The 23,551-nt window shown below is 36.6% G+C and overlaps 1 protein-coding gene across 2 annotated transcripts in view; it reads right to left on the bottom strand.

The window, feature by feature from the left end:
* The window catches only part of ZDHHC17 (zDHHC palmitoyltransferase 17), a 105,010-nt gene extending 90,617 nt beyond the window's left edge, over positions 1 to 14,393 (bottom strand). The window contains exon 1 of one of the 2 annotated variants that reach the window (XM_074270827.1): positions 14,184 to 14,393. In XM_074270827.1, the coding sequence (XP_074126928.1) occupies positions 14,184 to 14,276 (93 nt within the window). In that variant the 5' untranslated portion in view covers positions 14,277 to 14,393. Of the gene's footprint in view, positions 1 to 4,004; positions 11,217 to 14,183 lie in introns of those variants that run through there. The other variant, XM_074270828.1, reaches the window with a different exon arrangement.
* Between the last annotated feature and the right edge of the window lie 9,158 nt (positions 14,394 to 23,551).

The raw sequence follows: 23,551 nt of genomic DNA, 5'->3' as shown, positions 1-23,551 counted from the left end.
TCTTGATCTGTATATTGCCACAAAACCCAAATGACTCTGATAGGGAATGTGAAGCAGGTGACCTTGCCCTCCCTCACTCAAATCCAATTCATTTGCATGTCATAGCATCACCTCTCTGATGTCTTCTTCTAGAACGAAGGACAAACAACAATTCTTAAACTTTACTCTCCTCTATGAAGAATTATACTATCAAGTTAAACAGACCTAGTTGCTATTCCTTGAACACTTCACCTCCTGACTCCATCATGCCTTTTCTTTGACTCTGGCTATCCTACCCTGCTGATCTGTAGACTTTGCTGGAATCCTTCCTTGTGCCAGCTTATCTAGCTCCATTATTAATACCTGCTGAGATTACTCTCCATCTACTTTGCATAAATTTTGTATGCACATAATAATTTGCATATTGTTTCCCTCATTACAATGTAAGCTACATTGTTTTTACCCATCTTTATATCCCCAGCATTAAGTACAATGCCTGGCACGTACAAATTCTTAATAAATACTTAACCAATAAAAATAAAACAGTCTTTGCTTCCAAGGAGCTTACTTTCTACCACATAATAAAGTGTGTGTGTGTATGTGTGTGTGTGTGTGTATGTAAGAAGGACCTGTCAAAATTGTCTGGAGCACTAAAAGATTAAGTGATTTGCCTATCACCACATTGCCCTTATTTATTGGAAGTAGGTATTAACTTAGGTCTTCCTACTTGAAGGTCAACTTTCTGCCCAATGTCACATTGTCTCTGTTCAAAATAGATACATTTTAAATATACAATGGCATAGTGCAAAGAATTGGTTTGGTATTGGAAGTTTAAAATTTAAATGCCATCACTGATGCTTATCACTGTTACCTTTTTTTATTTTTATTTTATGACCCTACAATTTTGAGGAAAGGTATCAGCAGCTGGAACTAGAAGGAAAGGCTTCATGTATGAAGTTGCTTTTGAAATGAGCTTTAAAGCAAAGTGAAGATTCTAAGAGGCAAAGGTGAAGAAGAAGTGCATTCTAGTCTTGAAGGGATTGTATAAAGTCAAGGGAGATAAAAATTGGAATGTTGTTTGTGAGTAATATAGAAAAATACAGCTTGGCCCTAATAAGGAACCATGGGGTTTGAACTGACCTGTATGCATGTACTTCAGGAAAAAATCTGTGTGAAAAAAAAAATTAGAGAAGTAGAGAGATATGAGTAGGGGATACCATTTGGAAGGCTAAAAAGGATAGGTCAGGAGAGTGGTTACAAAAGTGCAGTTGAGTGTATAAAAAGAAAGAAATAGATACAAAATGACAAGTCTTTGTAACCAATTTGGTGCCAGAGGTGAAGGAGAGTGCTCTCCTTTTGTAACGTGCTCTCCCGGCAGTTACAATTACTAGTCTGTCCTAGACCCACCAGAGTACCTTTGACCACTGTCCTTTGCAATGTGAACTCTACCCGGCTCGCCTCCTCTGAGGCCTTCAAAGGTCTCTGGCCACAATCTCTTGAATCTATAGCTTAATAACCAGTAGCGCACTCAAGAACAGCCACGTGTAATCTTAAAAGCCTTTATTATACCTACTCACATAATGCCCTAACTGATGCCCTGACTTGTTGGTTCCCTAGTGAACACCTGGTCAGAAGATGTAAACCTGGGTAGGAAGTTTTTTTTTTGTTCTTACAGTATTTTTTTAAAAAAATTTTTATTGATTTAATAATTATAATTTTTTCTTGTAAACGGCTAGAACTGAGCAATGCACTTGGATAATGAAGCACGTGAGACTAATTGCCAATTGGACGGTTCCCTATTAACTTGTTTGAAGGTTGACCCTCCCCAGCTGTTCTGTGCTGACTTGATTGGTGGGACAAAGAGAGGGAAGTGACTTGTGTGGGAGGAGTAAGAGAAACTTGGGTGGTGGAACTCACGCTCACTTGCACTCGTGACCTGGCGTTGGAGATGACGGTAAAGATCTAGAATAAAGACATTTAGTGGTCCTGACTCCTGCTGATTTCTGGAAAGATAGAGTTCCAGCATTTGGCATCCAACGTGTGGCTGGCACCCTAGTTCCACCGAAGTCCTCCTGTGACCAGGAGATTAGGTGAGTATTCTAACAGAAATAAGGAATTTACCTTGTTAAGGACTAAATCAGCAATCTCTAGTAACTGAGATGGGGCAGATGTTAGGTAAATCCTGGGCCTCAGCTGACCCTGCTCCAACCCCAGCCCCTGCCTCATCTAGCAATGCTATAGAGGATATAATTAAGATAATTGATGAGAAAAGTTTACTTGTTCCCATCCCACAAATGAATAATCTCTTACACTCATTGAGTCGCACGTCCCCTTGGTTCTTAAATGAAGAAAAACTACGTATAGATAAATGGAAGCTAGTGGGACTTGAAATGAAAGAATTTTACTCAAAAAATGGGCTTTGTCAAATTTTCCCAGAGGTATTTTATTTATACAACTTGATTCTATTAGACTTAAGCTATCGAGAAGAGTTTAGAAGAAGGAAGAGTTCTAAAAAGGCACAGAGAAGGAAGCGTGAGGAACAAAAGATAGAAGATAGGCAAACTCAGGACATTGCCAGAAGGCAAGGGGATTTGAATGAGGAATCTGAGTGTGTAGACTCTGATAGTCCGGAAGAAATTTCAACCCTACCTAGAGAGCAGATTATTGATCAGCCCACATCCACTCCACCTTCAGGGACGGAGGGAGGAGGAGTAGTGGGAGGGGCAGTGACATCATCAGCGCCCCCCCTCCTCCCACACAGAGCCCCCCCCCAACAACTGCCCACTCCTGTAACTAGATTAGAAAGAGGGCTTATTGAAGCAATTGAAAATGGAAAAGAAGTAGATAATGATTTCAAACTTCAAATTTTTCCCGTGATTCAACAGTATAATTCTGCAGGTCAAGAGAGTAGAAGATATGCTCCTTATAATATGGATGTCTTTGGGGCTACATCAGATTATGTTAAGATGTTAATACACAATTTGGCTTATGAAACCTTAACCCCTAGTGACTGGAAAGTCATTGCAAAAGTGTGCTTAGAACCTGGACAAAATTTGTTGTGGTTTTCTGAGAGTGGCAAATTTTATTAACCATGGCTCCAAATTTTGCACACGGGTCTCCATTAAAGATAACCAGACTGATACATAATTGGCAATGGATTCTTGAAGAAAAGGTTTCTAAATTTCCTCTTAAAGGACCAACTATCTTTACAGATGCATCCAAACATAATATTTGCGCTGTGTATTCTCATGACTTAACTATAAAGAGAGTAATCAGAACTCCTTTTCAGTCCACTCAGCAGAATGAATTGTATGCAATCATTCTAGCTCTTGCTTATTATCCGGGAGACAAAAATATAATATCTGATTCGGCCTATTCAGTAGGTGTGGTACAAAGAATTGCCACAGCCCAAATAAAATTTGTAGCCTCCAATATATATCAGCTCTTTAAAGAGCTTAAAGAGCAAGTGAGAAAGCATCCAGGTAAGATTTATATTTTGCATGTCCACTCCCATAGTGGACTTCCAGGTCCTATTTTTGATGGTAATTCAAAGGCAGATAGCCTTCTAACCATGCTGGCCAGTACTCCTTTATTTCAAGAAGCACAAGAGTCTCATTCTAAATATCATCAGGCTGCCCGAGCTTTATGTTTGCAGTTTGGAATAACAAGAGAAGAAGCTAGGAGCATAGTAAAAGCCTGTACAGCTTGCCTTCCTTTCCATGCTCCTACACTCTCTCCAGGGAAGAACCCTCGTGGTTTGAGACCTAATGAAATTTGGCAAATGGATGTGACCCATTATAAAAATCTTTTGGTCGTCTATCTTTTATCCATGTCATGGTAGACACCTTTTCAGGATTCACATTTGCAATGCCAGCAGCAAAAGAGACAGCCTGAGTGGTAACTGAATTCCTTATACAAGCATTTGCAATTATGGGTGTGCCACAAGCAATAAAAACAGACAATGGACCTGCATATACATCTAAACATTTTACACACTTTTGTGCACAGTATAAGATTTTACATACCACGGGCATATCCTTTAATCCTCAAGGGCAGGCAATAGTAGAGAGAAGAAACAGAGATATTAAGACACTCCTCCAAAAACAAAAGAAAGGGGGAGCCACGGGTAACCCTAGAGAACTTCTAAATTTAGTTCTCTATACCATTAATTTTTTAATTTTTGACAAAGATGCACTGGCTCCAGCAGACAGGTTTTATAACTCACCGAAAGGGCAGTGTCCAGTGCAAGCAGCTCCACTGTCTTTAGATAATCGCCAAGTGATGTGGAGACCCAGAAAGTGGTGAATGGAAGGGACCAGATAGGTTAACTGCTTGGGGGAGAGGGTTTGCTTGTATCTCTACAGATGGAGAAGGAATCAGATGGGTGCCAACGAGCCGTATTCGCCTTGTCCATCGGAGAGAGACAGAGCAGACCCTTGAAACGAAGGAGAAGGCCCAAGAAACATCGGGTGGTTCCGTTGCTGACTGTGCCCACCACTGAAAGAACCTGGCAATTATGGCGTTTGACCCATGGACATCAAAAACTGTTGGACTTGAAAATCCTCAGGAATCATTGGATTCTCTGAGACATCATAAGACTATTGTAGGACTTGAAAATCCTCAGGAATCATTGGATTCTCTGAGGCATCATAAGACTGTTGCTGGACTTCAAAACCTTGTGGGGATCATTGGATTCCCTAACATATAAAAAGACTGATGTGGGACTTCAAAAACTTGTGGGGATCATTGGATTCCCTAACATATAAAAAGACTGATGTGAGATTTCAAAAACTTGTGGAAATCATTGGATTCCCTAACAGTGAAGCAATGGACAATAGATTGGTTTTGGACTATCTCTTGGTTGCTGAAGAAGGGGTATGTGTGTCTGATGTTTACATACCCTCCTTTTAGGACTTCTGGAAATCTCTTACAATACCATGTTGATTTATATTGTTTGTTATATCACTACTTACATGTACAATTCCTGTTTGTTACACCACATCGAGTCTGCACTGACTGTGGGGAGAGTCACCACTAATAGCCTCTGCGTTATTGCTATGTGCTTTTGTAATAACTCCCATGTTGATGGGTTTGTGCATACTTGTCTCTAATAAGGCCCTTCAATCCAGAAACCCGCTAGCAAATCCCCACTTCTCTTTGGTGCTTTTCATCTCCCCTCCTGAGAAGTCAGGGGGGGGCGTGATCACCTCCTTTTTGGGGTTCTCATCTCCCTGAAAAGTCAGGGATGGCGCGACCTCCTGTGGTCTAAAACAAAAGAAAGCGGGAGATGTAAAGGGCTAGAACTGAGCAATGCACTTGGATAATGAAGCACGTGAGACTAATTGCCAATTGGCGGTTCCCTATTAACTTGTTTGAAGGTTGACCCTCCCCAGCTGTTCTGTGCTGACTTGATTGGTGGGACAAAGAGAGGGACGTGACTTGTGTGGGAGGAGTAAGAAAAACTTGGGTGATGGAACTCACGCTCACTTGCACTCGTGACCTGGCGTTGGAGGTGATGGTAAAGATCTAGAATACAGACATTTAGTGGTCCTGACTCCTGCTGATTTCTGGAAAGATAGAGTTCCAGCATTTTCTGACAGTACATATGCATGGGTAATTTTTTTTTTTTTTTTTTTTTTTTTTTTTTTTTTTTTACAACATTATCCCTTGTATTCACTTCTTTTCCAAATTTTCCCCTCCTTCTCTCTACTCCCTCCCCTAAATGGCAGGCAATGTGGGTAGGAAGTTTCCAAGAAAAAAGGATTTAGGAAAAAGATAGTGAGTTTTGTTTTAACCTGTTAAAGTTGGATAGACAGTTCAAATGTCTAATAAGTTAGGAATAGTATTAGGAGAAATAATACAATTGGATATACAAATATAGAAGCCATCTATGTACAGATGATAATTGAATGCATACTTTAATATTTCAAAGATCTATGGTATTTTCCAATATATTCTGTATAACTTAGTAAAGAAGAAAATGTCACCCATGTTTAACACCCATGTTTAAATAAGCCTCTTGAGAGGTGGGGATGCCGTCCCTTGGACAACATTTGACATAGTCTATCACTGGAAGTGTAACTGAAACTATTCCAACTGCCAGAGGAGTCGCCAGAGATTCTAACTCTATTGGCACAGCCTTCAAGAATTTAAACAATCCATCAATCAACAAGTCTACTACAATTCAAATGCCACTATATATACCATTCTAGACATGAAGATATAATTATAAAAGTATCACAGTCCCTAACCTCAAGGAAGTTATATTCTATTACTAGGGAAAACAATATGTTACAAGTGAATAAAAAGAAGAAGAAAAAAAATTAGCAATCCAGTAAATTCAAAGAAAAGCAAATGTTCATAAAAAGATGACATTTCTCCAATCTTTCTAGATTTGTTTCTCAAACAAAATTATGTTATAGACTAACTTATTTATTTCACTGTCCTTCACATACTAGCAGCCTAAACTCCACAACTCTCAGCTAATTAAAATGTAAGCTAGTGAGAGAGAGGGAGGGAGAAAAAGAGGAAAAGTATTTTCTGAAAATGCATAGATTTAAAGCACGTAGGTGGTGCAGTGGAAATCAGTGCTTTGAAATCAGAAGCTGAATTCAAATTCAGCCTCAGATACTTGAATATCTGTGTGACCCTGAACAAGTCATTAGCCCCAACTAACTGCCTCAATAAAACAAATACATAAATGTGCATAAGTTTTAACTTTTAATAGTAAAAGTTTTGTGTACTGATCTAGTAGATAAAAAATCCACGGATCTAGCTGATCAGTATATTCACACAGTAAACATATAAATGTCAAATATTACTATAATATTATCATTCTCTTATCTTAAGACAAATACTTAAGGCAATTTTCTATAGCAGCATGAAAATTATTAAATTATTTATTAAACCGCAAAAGTATATACTTTTCTCTCTGAAAATGGAAAACTACCAAGATACTGAGAACCATAAGAGAAAGAGAGAGGGGATGGAAAGAAAGATTAAGTTTGTTACTATACTCCAAAATGTTTGTTTTCTATAAGTTTGTTACTATACTCTGAAAATGGAAAACTACCAAGATACTGAGAAACATGAGAAAAAGAGAGAGGGGATGGGAAAAAAGATTCAGTTTGTACTAAACTCCAAAAAGAAGATCAGTTCAAGAACAACAAAGATCTGAATAGGAGAGCTTAACTGATGAAATGAACCTTGAAGAAAGAGAGATTAGTGACTGACTGGCAACAAAAAGGAATGCCCACCCATTTGTCCTCCGAATAGACTTTATGGAATAAAGTATTTTATAGCTATCTATCCTTGAGCTTTTTTTTACTCATCAACAAACTTCTGCAAATCAAAGGGTAAGATATATATCAAGTTCCATCTTACATTTATCCCTATTCTCTCTATAGGTTCTCTCTTGGTGATTTTATCAGATTGGCTGGATTCAATTCTTTGTGCTTCATTTCCAGGTTCTCATTAAGAAAATGAAGAATGTTACATCTTGGAAAGACAATTAAAGGACTAATTAATTATCTTGAGTAATGGTCCTTAATGGCCATCTAGTTCACTCCCCTCATTTTACAGATAAAAATTGAGACTGAGAAAGGGGAAGTTACTTGACCAAAGTCATCATTGAGGTAGCAAGTGACAGAGCTAAGATCTAGACAAAATTACTAGTTCCCAATCCATTTCTATAGATTAGAAACTGAGGTCCAGAGAAGACATAACATCATCACTGTGGAATTAAAGGAAGTCTGGTTTATCAGGATCACATAGCTTGAAAAATGACAAAGCAAGAGACTCAAGTCGAAGTATTCTCCCACTGAATCCAAAGCTGTTCTATGGAAGCATAGATTAGTCAATCAACTTAAGTACTTAATGTAAGCAGAGAATTGTGTGTTTGGAAGAGCTAAAAAGTTTGGATAAAATTCAGTCCCAACACTCAATAAATCCATAGTCAAAAATAGGTTTCATTCCTCTTCGACATGACAGCCCTTCAAATAATTTAAGACGGTTTTATCCTATGAAGTCTCTCCATTTTAATAAAACAGCTGTAATGACACTATAGTCAGATTCTATTTCTGAGTCAACTTAAAACACTTGCTTATTTCTTTTTTGGGCAAGTGACAAGTTCTCTGAGGCTCAGTTTCCTGATTTGTAATGTGGTAAAAAACAATATTAACTACAATCAAAAGAAAAACAGAAATAAAATAATTATCATAGAGGAAAAGAGCACCAGGAATAAAATCACAGGACCTGGGCTCAAATCTTGCCCCCTGTCACTATCTTTACTTAACCTTTACTCTTTCTAGGTTTCTATTTTCTCCTCTATAAAATGATGGATTTGAATTATCTTTTTTTGAGGGGACAAACCTTATGATTTCACTGTCAAAGAGAATTTCCAAGTAAGAAAAATTCCTTTCACAAAGATCAACAACTTAAAAAGAGTTACCTGCTGACACTAAAGAGGTTAAAAAGTTTTCCCGATATCACACAACCAGTACATATCAGAGACAAGAAGTGAACCTGAGTATTATCCAAAGGTAACTCTAATAGAGATTGCCCCTTAGTGCAAATGATATTATGTCCAGATCAAACATCTACAGATTTGTTTGTTTTTAATGATTTATAGAAGAAGGCATTAGAACCCCTAAATAGCATGACTGAATATTTGTGGACATAGTCTGGTTTGTCAATGAGATACTTTGAAGTTAAATGCTATATATTTTCTGATATGATGTGATCAGCTCAGAAAGCAATTATCACCTTTATTCTAACATTCCAGTTCTTCTAATCCAACTGACTCATTCACTTAGCCTCATCCTACCATCAAATAAAATCTTTAAAGTTTTTTTTTTTTCCTCAAACACAAATTTATTTTCTAACCAATCCTCCCCCATCTTGTAGTTGGCACTATAAATTTGGGAAACCTAGTGCAGTCCCTTACATTTATTTATCCCTATTTTCTCTCTACATTCTTTACTAGTAATCTTAATCATTTCCATTGAGTTCAATTATCATCTTTATGCAAAACATTCACATATTTCTCATTTAAATCATGTCTCCCTTGAATTTCAGTATTTTATAGCCAGCTGCCATTTGGGCATCTCTAACTGGAGCTCAAAATAATTATGTCCAAAAGCAGAACACATTATATGCCTTAAATAGCCCCCCTTATCCTAATGTTCTCATCATCTTTTACTTTTTCCTCTTTATCATCAATCATAGCAGCTGGCAAGTTTTATAGATTCTATTTCCTCCTCTCAATTCAGTCTGGTTTGGGCCCCAATAACCTCTTGTGTGGACTATTGCAAAATTCTCCTAATTAGGTTGCCTATTTTCACATACTGTCCCTTTTCAATTCATTCCCCACTTATCTTGTCAAATTGATAATCTTATGACACAAGTCTGTCCCTCTTTGCTTTCAAAATCAAATACAAACTTATGTATGAATTTCAGAGCTGGGTAGAACCTTAAATGCTATCAAATACAATCATTTCATTTTACAGAGGAAAAAATATGAATTATAGAAAAGTTAAATGAGTTGCCCAGGATGCCACGAATCTTTGATGAGAACTGAATTCAGGTCTTCCTTCAAAATTTGCCTTTTTGCTTACTTTTACCTTTCCAGGTTTAGCATTCTACATTCCTGCCAAATTGAACCTTTTTAATACTCTACATGAGTAATTTTCAGAGGCTTTCCCTGATAATGAAATTAGCTCTCTTTTGTTGTTGTTCAATTGTTTCAGTTGTATCAGACTTTTAAAACTAATTATGTGTTAAGTGAAGGCATCATCAGTGATATCACCAGCCCTCCATAAAAATGAGGGACCAATCACAATGACCTCCCTCTCCACTTCCACCTCAGAACTCCTAGCTTCCTTCAAAGCTAAGATCAAATGTTATCTAATGCTACAAGTCAATCCAGATTCCCACTATTGCCAGTGTCTTCTTGTCATTACCTTTTATTTATTTTGAATTAAATTTTCTATGAATGTTTTCCTTTCATGTAATAAAAGCTCCTTGAAGGCAGGGATTATTTTTGTCTTTGAATGCTCTGGCACAAGGTAGGCAATAAATACTTGTTGCATAAATCAGTCTCATTCAATATGGCCTTATTTTAGCTCTTAATAGTTTTGTGAATCTGGTTTATCCAACATATTCTGTCATACAGCCATTGGAACTGAAAATTTGGTAATCATGTCTCCTATGTCTTCATCTAAGTCAATAACAAAATGCTTACTAGGGCAGGACTCAAGAAAAAGCTTTGCTCCTATCTTAACATCTATTGATCAATATTTTTTGGTGAAGACTATTTTACCATCTATGAATCCATGCCAAAATACTATCATATAGTGCCCATTTCTGATTATTGTCCACAATGGTATGTTACAAAACTGTTAGATGCCTAGCTAAAAGATTCAGATACATGGAATCTATTGGATTTCCATAATTCATTATTAATTGCTTTTCTTAAAGAATACAAGTATCCAAAGACCAACTTTTAATAAAGAACTATGCTCTCTAGTTGAAAAGTTTAAATGTTAAATTGTAACATTAAGAAATTGAAAAGAGGGGCAACCAAAAAGTTATCAAAATGTGCATACCCTTTGACCCAACAGTGTTACTACTAGGCTTATATCCCCAGGAAATTCTAAAGAAGGGAAAAGGATCTGTATGTGCCAAAATGTTTGTGGCAGCCCTTTTCATAGTGGCTAGAAACTGGAAAATGAATGGATGTCCATCAATTGGAGAATGGTTGGATAAATTATGGTATATGAATGTTATGGAATATTATTGCTCTGTAAGAAATGACCAGCAGGAGGAATACAGAGAGGCTTGGAGAGACTTACATCAACTGATGCTGAGTGAAATGAGCAGAACCAGAAGATCACTGTACACTTCAACAACAATACTGTATGAGGATGTATTCTGATGGAAGTGGATATCTTCAACATAGAAAAGAGCTAATTCAATTCCAATTGATCAATGATGGACAGAATCAGCTACACCCAGAAAAGGAACACTAGGAAATGAGTATGAATTGTGAGCATTTTTTGTTTGTTTTTCTTCCCAGATTATTTTTATCTTCTGAATACAATTCTTCCTTTGCAACAACAACCAAAAAAATTCAGTTCTCCACATATATGTTGTACCTAGGATATACTATAAGATATTTAATATGTATGGGAATGCCTGCCATCTAGGGGAGGGGGTAGAGGGAAGGAGGGGAAAAACTCGGAACAGAAGGGAGTACAAGGGATAATGTTGTAAAAAAAAAAAAAAAAAAAAAATTTACCTATGCATATGTACTGTCAAAAATGTTAAAATTATAAAATTAATTTAAAAAAAATAAAGTTGAAGTCAGGGAAAATTCTGATTCTGAAATGCCTCATGTGCACAATAAAGATGGGCAAGATTAAAAAAAAAAAAAAAAGAAAGAAAGAAAAGAAAAGAGGGGCAGCTAGGTGGCACAGTGGATAGAGCACCAGCCCTGAATTCAGGAGGACCCGAGTTCAAATGTGAACATAAGACACTTAACACTTCCTGGCTGTGTGACCCTGGGCAAGTCACTTAAAGTCACTTAACCCCAGCCTGGGGGGGGGGGGGGAAGAAATTGAAAAGAATGTTGCACTTGGAGTTATGAGTAACTTGGGTTAAAATCCCACTAATGATGCAAATTATATAACTTCTCTGAGACTGTTTCCATATCTGTAAAATGAGAATACTATTTGTAGTACCTATCTCATCAGGCTGTGGCTAGGATCAAATGAGGTAATTTAAAGTATTTTGTAAAGCATGATATAAATAAATATATATATAAATATATATGATATAAATATACATAAATGATATAAATTTCTGCTGCCATTTTCATTTTTCACAAACAAGCCATTTCTGTTTGAGATCAAACTCCAAACACTTGTTAAGCATACTGTGTGCACAGTACAATACTAATCTCTGGTAATATAACAGGAGGAAAGGGGAAGAGAATGAAACAGTCCAGGAGTTTGTATTCTATTAGAATACAACATGAACGCATGACTATGATAGCTTGAGATAGTAGAGGGCTAGCCTTTGAGCCAGAAAGGCCAGAACACAAGTCTCACCATTGAGGCATACTCTTTGTATGCTCCAGGGCAAATCAATTAATTGTTCAGAGGTCTAGGCATTTCTTAAAGACTTAAAGAATTGCAGGTTAATCCCCAAAGGAGGTAACACTATATACATAACAAACCGGAAAAAAAAAAATTTAATTCAACTTAAGGTTCATCCTTATTTCCTAGAGCTTAATATATAAATGTTTGTTCCATTTAATTAACTAGAAGGTAACCTCCTTGGGCCCAGAAGTGGTATCCTTAATACCTAGCACAAACATTCTGTATATGGTAGGCATTTAATATTTGCAGAATTGGACTAGAATGGATGAGTCCAAACTAAAATGTAGATGCTTTAAAGTTTTTTCAGTCAACAAAACAAATGTTTTTCCTATAATTGCTTTTTCCCAAAATGTCAAAAGCTTTACAAATCTAAAACCCTCATACAAATGCTGGTTATTATTGTTAATATGTAAAGTGCTTTGTAAACCTTAAAATTCTACATAAGATTTTTTCAGTTGTGTCCTACTCTTTGCGATAATATTGGGGCTTTCTTGGCAGAGATATAGGAATGTATCATTTACTTTTACAGACTGGGAAACTGAGGCAAAGAGTGACTTGCTCTGAATCACCCAGCTAGTAAGTGTCTGAGTCTTCCTCACTTCCTCCTGAAGGAAAGGCACTTTATCCATTGTGCCACTTAGCTTTCTCAAAATTCTATGTAAATAAAAGATATAATTGTTATTGCAACAATTTTATAGCTCTACATAAATCTCAGCTATTATGTATTATTATTAGTCACTAGTTGCGAGAATCAAAAATGAAATAATCGATGGCAATTGCTTTGTAAACCTTCAAAGCTAGATGAATGCTTAGTGATTCTTGTTCCTGACAGATAAAGATCAGCTGCAGGTAAATAAGTATAGAGTATTGGCGTAAGGGGAGGGTGAGGGAACTCCTCACTCACATGTTGAAGATCTGAACAAACATGTGGCAGGTCTCCTCAAAAGGGCACTTTCTCAAACTCAAGAAGTCAATCCCCCAAGTTTTTAAAAACCTGAAGCCAGAAACTGTTGCAGTTTTCCTTGCCTCCTTAGGACCACACTTTCCCTTAGTATTGTGCAAACCACATATTAGACCTTAATAAATGCTTTTTAGGCCCGAGTTCTAGAAAGCTGTATTTCTAACCTTTGTACACTTAGCTCTTAGCATGTAGTATAAACTGAAAAGCATCGCCCAGCCTCCTGTTAAATCCATTTTGACCTTGAGGGCAGGAAAGCTAGTTCTTTGTGCCCACATCTGGAACATAGTGGGTGCCAAACTAATGATTCTTGCACTGGAGGGCAGGGAAGATATTTCTGCCTTTCTTAGTACTTCCAGCGCTAACAAGCACACAGCAGGAGCTTAATAAAAGCTAGATGACGAGTCATTTACACCTTTTTACCTAGAATAACCGGTCCAAAGGGGGGGAATTCCAAGGAAGCTGATGAAGTTCTTTTTCGGACTCAACCCGCCCCCCCCTAACCCTCCCCGCCCCTGCAGCGCCAGAGTCTGGCTGTCATTCTGCCTAGAGAAAAAGTCAAAGCCCGAGGCGCAGCTTTTGCTCCTTCTTCCTCTTCTTCTTCGTCCTCCTCCTTTTTCCACCACCTCCTAACTCCTTCCTTTTCCTCTCTCTTCTTCATCCTCCTCATCCTCCCCCCTCCCTCTCCAAAGGGGCTTAGCTGCCTCCGCAGTTAACAACAGGCCCACACCCCCTTCTCCTCCCCCACCCGCGGTTTCCCTCCAGGATTCCCTCTCCCCCAGCTTCCCCCAAACCCCGTCAATCCTAGCCGCCCCCTCCTACCTCCTTCCCCGCCCTCCCCCCCAGTCCCGGCCCGAACCTCCCCCTCCTTTTCTCTCCGCCTCCTCCCTCCTCCTCCTCCTCCTCTTCCTCCTCCTCCTCCTCCTCCTCCTCCTCCTTCTCTTCCTTCAGGACCAGCGCCCCGACGCACACATTCGCTCATACAGTGCCAGGGAAAAGAGAGGCCTGGGGGAGGGAAAGGCTACGAGGGGAAACGGGCCTGGGCCTCTCCCCCTCATTCAAGCCCCCGTTTTAGCGCCGCTCCTCACCTCGGGATGGAGAATAGGGACACAACCCGCTTCCTTCTCGTACTCATCCGGGCTGTCCGCCATCTTGGTATTAAATCCCTCCCCCCGCTGCATGCCGGGAGAAAGCGTTTCTCCCTCCCGGGGCGCGCGAGGCCGGGGGAAGGGCGGACGCGAGCTTCCGAAGACGCCGCGCGCTTGCCTCACGCCCCCTTCGCTCTCTTTCCCTTCCCCGGTCCAGTCTCCCACCCCGCTCTTGACGTGCCCCCTAGCCTCACCCGGCGCGGAGGGCTTCTGCGCCCTACGCATGCGCTGCAGTGCTCAGCGGTTGTTTTTATCCCCCATCCCCCGCCCTCACCTCTTTTTCAGTTCCCTAGGCTAGGAGTTGCGGCGTGCGGGGCTGGTGCTGCACTGCGCTGGAGGGTGTGTTTGTGAGTGTCCATGTTGGCATCTAGGTGTGTTTGATAAGATTTTGGTACCCGCCGGCTAGAGTAAATTGCCTCGCCCCCAGGCTGGCAAGGACCGGGTTGCAGTCCGAGGGAACGACTTTGACCTAGAAAATTAGCAATGCTGACCTTGGCTGGCCTGTCCTGAGGCCCTCGGAAGCCTGGGGTGCAGAGGTCACCCTCTGGCTGCTGGGGAGCCCCGAGCGACCCCTTAGCACTCTTCATTCCTTTTAACGGCCCTGCAGACTTGGGTACCCAGGGGAAGGTTTCTTCCTCGGGCTTTAGATGACTTTGTCCGGACCACCTCTAGAGAGAAAAACCTCCAGGCCTTTCCTAGCGATGCTTTTTGCCTGTCATCCAGCTAGATCCCTCAGTTTTAGGACAACTGCAAATTTGGCAAGTTTGGATAAAGGCCAAATATAACTTTATCCAAGTCACTGATAAAATTGTCAAGGAGAACACTACCTTGGAGATCTCCTGGACTGAGTTATACTGAAGTCCTTAATGAATCCTCTTGAATTTAGGACATTCAAGCAATTATGAATCTACTTCACTATAAGACAATGTAATACACATTTTTCTATTTGTTCCTTAACAACAGTATAAGATGTTTTTTTATCTAATACATCGATAAATATCCAGTAAAACTCTTAGCTATAACATTTCTCTCATCTGCTATCAGTGTCTATCTATTATGTGTCAAGCAGTGTGCTAAGTGCTAGAGATACAGAAATGAAGCAAGAGACAGTCCCTCCCTCAAGGACTTTATAATCTAATGAGAGCAGGGAGAGTAAGAGCATTTGAGGTGGCCTATTATCGCCAATATTATTCAATGTAGTACTATAAATATTAGTAATAGCAATAAGAGACACAAAAGAAATTGTGGGAATTAGAATGGACAATGAGATAATAAAACTACTTTTTTGAATAAAATGTGATGGCATACTTGGAAAATCCTAAAGATTCAACTAAAAAGTTAATTGAAACAAATTTAGCAAAGTACCAGTATAAAATAAACCTATATAAATCACCAGCATTTTTATATATCACCAACAAAATTCTGTAAAAAGAAATAGTAAAAGATACTTTATTTAAAATGACTGTAGACAATACCTGGGAGTATCTGCCAAGACAAACCCAGAAAGTATATGAACATAAGTATAAAGCCACTAGCTACCAAAGCTTCTATTTGGTGTCATTCCCATCAAATTGCCAAATATATATGTGTGTGTGTGTATACATATATATATATATATATATATATATATATATATATATATATATATATATATATATATATATATATATATATATATATATATATGTTATTGAACTAGAAAAAAATAAAATCAGGAGAACTAAAAAGTCAAGAAAATCAAAAGAATTAATGGGGAGGGTAAATAAAAGAAGGAATTCAAGTAGTAATGTATTTTAAACTGTAAAGTAGTAATTATCAAAACTCTCTGGTACTGGCTAAGAAAAAGGTGAATCAGGGGAATAGAACAGATATAAAATACACAGTAATAAATTATTATAGTAACCTTGTGTTTGATAACTATAAAGATTTAAGCTTTGGGAATGATGATTCACTATTTATTGGTTTAAAAATATAATTGGGAAAACTGAAAATTAGTCTGACAGAAAGCAGAAATAGACCAAAATCTTACACCATTTATCAAGGTAAGGTCAAAATATGTGACCTAGATAGGGAGATATCATAAGCAAATTAGAAAAACATGGAACACCTATCAAATTTATAGACAGAAGAATTTATTAATAAATAGGAGATAGAGAGCATTGTGAGATATAAAGTGGATAATTTTTATTACATTAAATTAAAAAGAATTTGTATAAATAAAACCAATATAGTAAAGGTTAGAAGGAAAGCAGAACATTGGGGGAAGGGGGAATTATATAGGCAGTTTCTCAGATTAAAGTTTCATGTCTCAAATATAGAGAGAACTTTGTCAGATTTATAAGAATATGACTCATTCCTTAATTGATAAATTGACAAAAGATGTGAACAGGCAGTTTTAGGAAGAAGAAGTTAAAGCTTTATGTAGTCATGTGGAAAAATGCTCAATCATTTTTAACATCTTTTAAAAACCTTTTTATTTTCAAAACATATGCATAGTTTTCAACATTCACCCTCAAAAACCTTGATCATCATATAATCTCTTGTTGCAATGTACAGTGTTCTCATGGTTCTGTTCATTTCACTTAGCATCAGTTCATGTAAGTCTCTCCAGGCCTTTCTGAAATCATTCTGTTGATGATTTCTTATACAACAATAATATTCCATAACATTTATATACCATAACTTATTTAGCCATTCTCTGATGAGCATTTACTCAGTTTCTAGTATCTTATCACTACAAAAAGGGTTGCTCCAAACATTATTGTACATATAGTTCTATTTCCCTTTTTTATGATCTCTGGGATACAGGCTCAATAGAGACACTGCTTCATCAAAGGGTATACACAGTTTGATAGCCCTTTGGGCATAGTTCCTTGCTCTCCAGAATGGTTGAATCAGTTCACAACTCTACCAACAATATATTCTAAATCATCATTATTGATTAGAGGAATGTAAATTAAAACAACTTTGAGATAGCAACTCATAGCTGTCAAGTTGGCTAAAATGATTGAAAGAGAAAATGACAAATATTGGAGTGAATGTGAAAAGACTGGAACACTAACATTATTAGTGGAACTGTGAATTGATCCAATCATTTTGGAGAGCAATCTGGAATTTTGCCCAAAGAATTGTAAAACTGATAAATATCCTCTTAATTTTCAGTTTTCAGTTTTTTTACCACAAAAAGAGTTGCCATAAATATTTTTGTACAAATAAGTTCTTTTTTTGTTTTCTTTTATCTCTTTGTGTTATAGACCTAGTAGTGGTATTGTTGAGTCAAAAGGATGTGCAGTTTTATAGCTCTTTGGACATAGTTCCAAATTGTTCTCTAGAATGGTTGGGCAGTTCATAACTTAGTTCTTTAGTGTACTTATTCGTTCTTTAGTGTACTTATTTTTGATCATCCCTTTTAGCATTTGTCATCTCTGATAATTGTAAAATGATAACTCAGAGTTGTTTTAATTTGCATTTTGCTAATCAATAGTGACAGAGAATTTTTTCATATGAATAAAAAATAGTTCTTATTTCTTCTGAAAACTGCTTGTTTTCAAAACTTAGCAGTTTATCAATTGGGCATGGTACTTAATTTGACTCGGTTTCATATATGAATTTTTCCAAATACATGCAAAGATCGTTTTCAACATTCACCTTGGCTAAATCTTGTGTTCCAAATTTTTCTCCCTCTCTCCCCCTACCTACTCTTCTCCAAGACAGCAAGTAATCAAATATAGGTTAAATATGTATAATTCTTTTCAACATATTTCCATATTCATCATACTGTAAAAATAAAATCAGATCAAGAGGGAAAAAAATCAAGCAAACAAATAACAATGCTATGTTTTGATCCGTATTTAGTCACCATAATTCTCTCTATAGCTGAGAATGGCACTTTCCATCACAAATCTATTGGAATTGCAATGAATCATCTCATTGTTAAAAAGAGCCAAGTTTGTCATGGTTGATTGTCATATAATCTTCTTCTTGTTGTGTGCCATATTCCTATATTCCTATGTTGCTTACTTCACTTAGCATCAGTTCTTTTAAGTCTTTCCAGGATTTTCTGAAATCAGCCTGCTCATCATTTTTTATAAAACAATAATATTCCATTATATTGATATACTATAATTTATTCAGCCACTCTCCAGCTGAGGGGCATCCACTCAATTTCCAGTTCTTTGCTGATAGAAAAAGGGCTGCTACAAACATTTTTGCACATATGATCTTTGGGGTACAGACTTAGTAGTGGTACTGCTGGGTCAAAGGGTATGCAGTTTTATAGCCCATAGGACATAGTTCCAAATTGCTTTCCAGACTGGTTGGATCATTTTACAACTTCACCAGCAATATATTTAGTGTCTCAGTTCTCTCACATCCCCTCCAATATTCATCATTATCTTTTCCTATCATCTTAACCAATCTGAGAAGTATGAAGTGGTACCTCAGAGTTGTCTTAATTTGAATTTCTCTAATCAATGGTGATTTAGAGCATTTTTTCATATGGTTATAAATGTTTTTGATTTCTTCTGAAAACTACTTGTTTATATCCTTTGACAGTTTATTATTTGGGGGATGACTTTTAATTTGATTCAGCTTCCTCTATATTTGAGAAAAGAATTCATTTTCATAAAAAAGTTTTGCCATTATATATGTATGTTTATGTGTATATGTGTGTGTATATATATATATATGTATATATATATACATATATATATATATACATATATATACATATATATATATGTATTGTGTACATATAGGTATGTATGTTTTATTTTCTTCCCTTTTTGAACCAATTTTGATGAGGGTGAAATTGAAACATTTCATGCCTCTTTTTATGTTATTATGAGATAATTTTTTTCCATTTTCCCTCCCCTTTTCCTTTCTCCCAGTGTCTCTCTTATACTCATTTTTTTTCATTTTTTTAAAAATCATCCCAAAGTAATTGACTCACACCTGTGCCCTCTATGTAGATTGCTTCTAACTTCCCATATAGTATGTCAACAATTTAACTTTAATGAGTCTCTTAAGTTTTCTCTTTTACCTCTTTGTGCTTCTCTTGAGTCTTGTATTTGAAAGTTAAAATTTGTAGTCATTTCTGACCTTTTTATCAGAAATGTTTGAAAGGCTTCTATTTCATCAAATATTTTCCCCCCTAAGGATTATATTAACTTTTGCTAGATAGGTTATTTTTGTTTATAATTCTAATTCCTTTGCTTTCTGGAATAACATGTTCCAAGCCTTCTGTTCATTGAACATGAAAGCTGCTAAATCTTGTGTGATTTGGCTTGTGGTTCCATGACATTTGAATTGTTTTTTTCTATCTGTTTACAATATTTTCTCCTTGATGTGGAAGTTCTGGAATTTAGTTATGACAGTCCTAGGAGTTTTCATTTGGTAATCAATAGAATAAAAGATAATCAATGCATTCTTTCAATTTTTATTTTAATCTCTGCATTTACTATGAAATCAGAGCAGTTTTCCTTGATAATTTTTGAAATTTTATTTCTGAACTCTTTAAAAAAAATTATGGTTTTCAGGTATGGAGGCCAGCTCCGGTGAATAGGATGAATGTGGAAATGAAAGCACACGAGCTAGGTGGGATCTATCCAAGCAGTCCATTTATTAATCTGAGAGCCAGAGTTTATATACTCTTTAAGCTAGTGTTGCATTAATACCAGGTGTCCCCAGGTAGTACTGGGTACATTCTAGGGTCAATGTATATACCATATTCAACATTCCAATTTGACATTAACTTTAAAGAGTAACTAGCAGTAACAATGTGCTTATCATAATAAGAGTTATAAATAGTAGTAATTAGCAACAAAATAATTTATCATAATAGAGTTGTAATTTGTATAAATTGTATAGTTAGTGATACCTTGTTCCTGTTACATGTATTCTTCACCAAGATTATCTTAAATTTATCTCCAAGCATGTCTTTCATTTATTGTTATGGGAGACAAGAGAGTCAATGTTTGAACAGCAAGCTTTTACATCGAGCAGGTCTCAAATAAGACCTCTTTCTGTACATGGACTTATTATACACTGGCCTTCTATATTCAGGTAGTCTTATGATTCCTAAGTTATCTACTTTTGATCTATTTTGCAGATCAGTTGTTTTTCCAGTGAGATACTTCATGCCTTTTTTTTTTTTTTTCCATTTTTCATTCTATTGATTTTGTTTTATTGTTTCTTGTTGTCTTATGGAGTCATTAGTTTCCAGTTGCCCAATTCTAATTTGTAAGGAATTATTTTCTTCAGTTAACTTTTGAACTACTTTTTCCATTTGACTAGCATTGCTTTTTAGTGTATTATTTTCTTCAGTACCTTTTTTTGTGTTATAAATTCACCAAGTTATAAACCAAGTTATAAATTCTCTTTTCATAATTTTCTTGCATTGTAATGTCCAGGCTAGCTTTCTGGAGGTCCTCCGGAAGGGCCTTGGTCTCAGCAGGATAGGCACCATGAAAATGAACAAGAATAGAGTTCAGAGTCTTTTTTGTCTCTTACAGTCTGTGTCTGTCACATTCTGACCCAACTCATCTGACAATCTGACACAGTCTCCCCTCAAGTCTGACTTTGTCCCCAATTTAAATACCCTATTATAATTACATCATTACAGTATATTGAATATGTGTGAACTAGAGAACTATTAAATCACCAAACTAAGTACTAAGTATATATGTGAACTAGAGAACCATTATCTCATCAATTCCACTGAGTTAACACCTTGTTTCAGAGTTCAGGCTCTCTACATTGCATCACTCTCTTTTTTTTTTTTCAAAATTTCCCTCTACCACTCTTTTTTTTTTCTTTAATGCTTCCAGGAATTCTTGTTGGCTTTGAGTACAATATGAGACTTTTTTATAGGTGGTTTCACATGGCTGTCTTCTTCGTGTTTTGTGTCTTGGTCTCTCCTTCCACAGAATTAGCTTTTTATGGACAAATTCTGTAGAGGGCCACAGATAATGGGGGAACTCTGGGTAAGATATAAGACCTTTTAGCCCAGAGGAAACCTGCTGACAATATCTGGTTTGGCTCCCCATTTCCCTTGGTGTTCACATTTTTTCCTGAGAAGTCAAGAAGGGTGTGACCACCTGTGTTCTACTAGAAGCAAGGATACTTACAGCAAGGTTATTTACTCAGTGTGATTGATGAGATAATGGTTCTCTAGTTCACATATACTTAGTGGTTCTACAGTTGTACATACTCAGTGTACTATAGTGATATAATTATAGTAAGGTATTTAAGGACTGAGAGGATTGGAGAGGAAAGAGAGAAAGTGTGTGTGTGTGTGTATGGTTGATCTCAGTCTCAGAGACTCAGACATAGCCAAAGAGAATCCTCAAGTACTCCAAACTTCATCCTTGCCATCCTCGTGGTGGCTTTCCTACCTTTATCACTTCTCCACTAAGATCAAGGCTTGTCCAGAGATCCTACAGAAAGCTAGTCCAGACATTACAAAATTCTTTTTTTTTTTTTTAATTATTTTTTGATTTTGAATTTTATGTTAAAGTTGGACTCTGCTCAACCAGGATTGAAAAGGCAGTATCTTCAGCTCTTTTTGTGCTGCTTTTTTCAGAGCTAGTTCTGAGGTTCTTCTAGAGAGAAAGAAAAGAGGACATGGAGATTTTTTTTAATAGAAAAAAATGAAGGCCAGAAATCAGGATAGATTTGAAAGCTTATGGGTCTATTACATATATATGTTTTAAACAATGGCCCAGTTTCACCTACTGTGTGGCATGAGACCTTTGACCTGCTCCATTTCTAACCTGGGATAATTTGCCCTTTCTTAAAGTGTTTGGTGACACCTTGCTCCTGGAGGCTCACCATTTTAATATCCATAGTTTAATATCCATATTTAACATCAACATATTAATATCCAATTTATTGCAAACACCTGATTTGCCAGTCTCAGCCCCCTAGTAGCTGAGATTACAAGCATGTACTACCATCCCTGGCTTAAATATGTTTAAAAAAGAAAAAAAACTGTATTTGATAAAAACCTGAAGTTTCATGTACCACCTTTTTTTCTGTTCTACCATGTACATTTTATTCTATTTGTTATTTAAATTCACTATGAAGTAAAAAAATTAAAATATAAAGTACTAAACATTAGCTTACTAAATAATACAAATTTAAGTTGCTTTTTATTTATAAATTTTATACAAAAAATATTCCATCAACACATAGGAAAACTACATAAAAAATAAGTGTTATCTGTAAAGATGTTAGTTGGAAATTTATTTTCTTTTCTGAATGTTTTAGATAATTCTGTCTATTCCCTGAGGGGGGAGGGGAACAGATAGTGTCTGAATATAGATTGAGGCATACTTTTTTGCTTTCTTTATTTTTCTTGATTTTTTTGGGGGGGTGTCTATTTTTTTTTTACAACATAATTATTTTTTACAACAAGACTATTATGGAAATATTTTACGTGAGTATCCATGTATAACCTATATTGAATTGTTTGCCTTCTTAATGAGGAGTGGGAAGGAGGGAGAAAATTTCTTTTTCATTTATTTATTTATTATTTATTTATTTATTTATTATTATTATTTTTTATTTTATTAATTTTATAATTATACATTTTTGACAGAATATATGCATGAGTAATTTTTTTTTTATATAACATTATCCCTTGTATTCATTTTTCTAGATTTTCCCCTCCCTCCCTCTACTCCCTCCCCTAGATGACAGGTAATCTCATACATTTTACATGTGTTACAGTATAACCTAGATATAATATATGTGTGTAAATCCAATTTTCTTGTTGCACGTTAAGTATTGGATTCTGAAGGTATAAGTAACCTGGGTAGATAGATAGTAGTGCTAATATTTTACATTCAGTTCCCAGTGTTCCTTCTCTGGGTGTAGTTGTTTCTGTCCATCATTGATCAGCTGGAAGTGAGTTGGATCTTCTTTATGTTGACGATATCCACTTCCATCAGAATACATCAAAGTATTGTTGTTGTAGTGTATAGTGATTTTCTGGTTCTGCTCATTTCACTCAGCATCAGTTCATGCAAGTCTCTCCAAGCCTTTCTGAATTCATCCTGCTGGTCATTTCTTACAAAGCAATAATATTCCATATCCTTCATATACCATAATTTACCCAACCATTCTCCAATTGATGGACATCCATTTATCTTCCAGTTTCTAGCCACTACAAAAAGAGCTGCTACAAACATTTTGGCACACCACAGGTCCCTTTCCCCTCTTTAGTATTTCTTTGGGATATAAGCTCAATAGTAGCACTGCTGGATCAAAGGGTATGCACAGTTTGATAACTTTTTGAGAATAGTTCC

Source organism: Sminthopsis crassicaudata, chromosome 5 (assembly GCF_048593235.1).
Source record: "Sminthopsis crassicaudata isolate SCR6 chromosome 5, ASM4859323v1, whole genome shotgun sequence".
Classification (NCBI taxonomy): domain Eukaryota; kingdom Metazoa; phylum Chordata; class Mammalia; order Dasyuromorphia; family Dasyuridae; genus Sminthopsis; species Sminthopsis crassicaudata.
The sequence above is the reverse complement of the archived record's forward strand: the minus strand, read 5'-3'. Positions and strand labels throughout refer to the sequence as shown.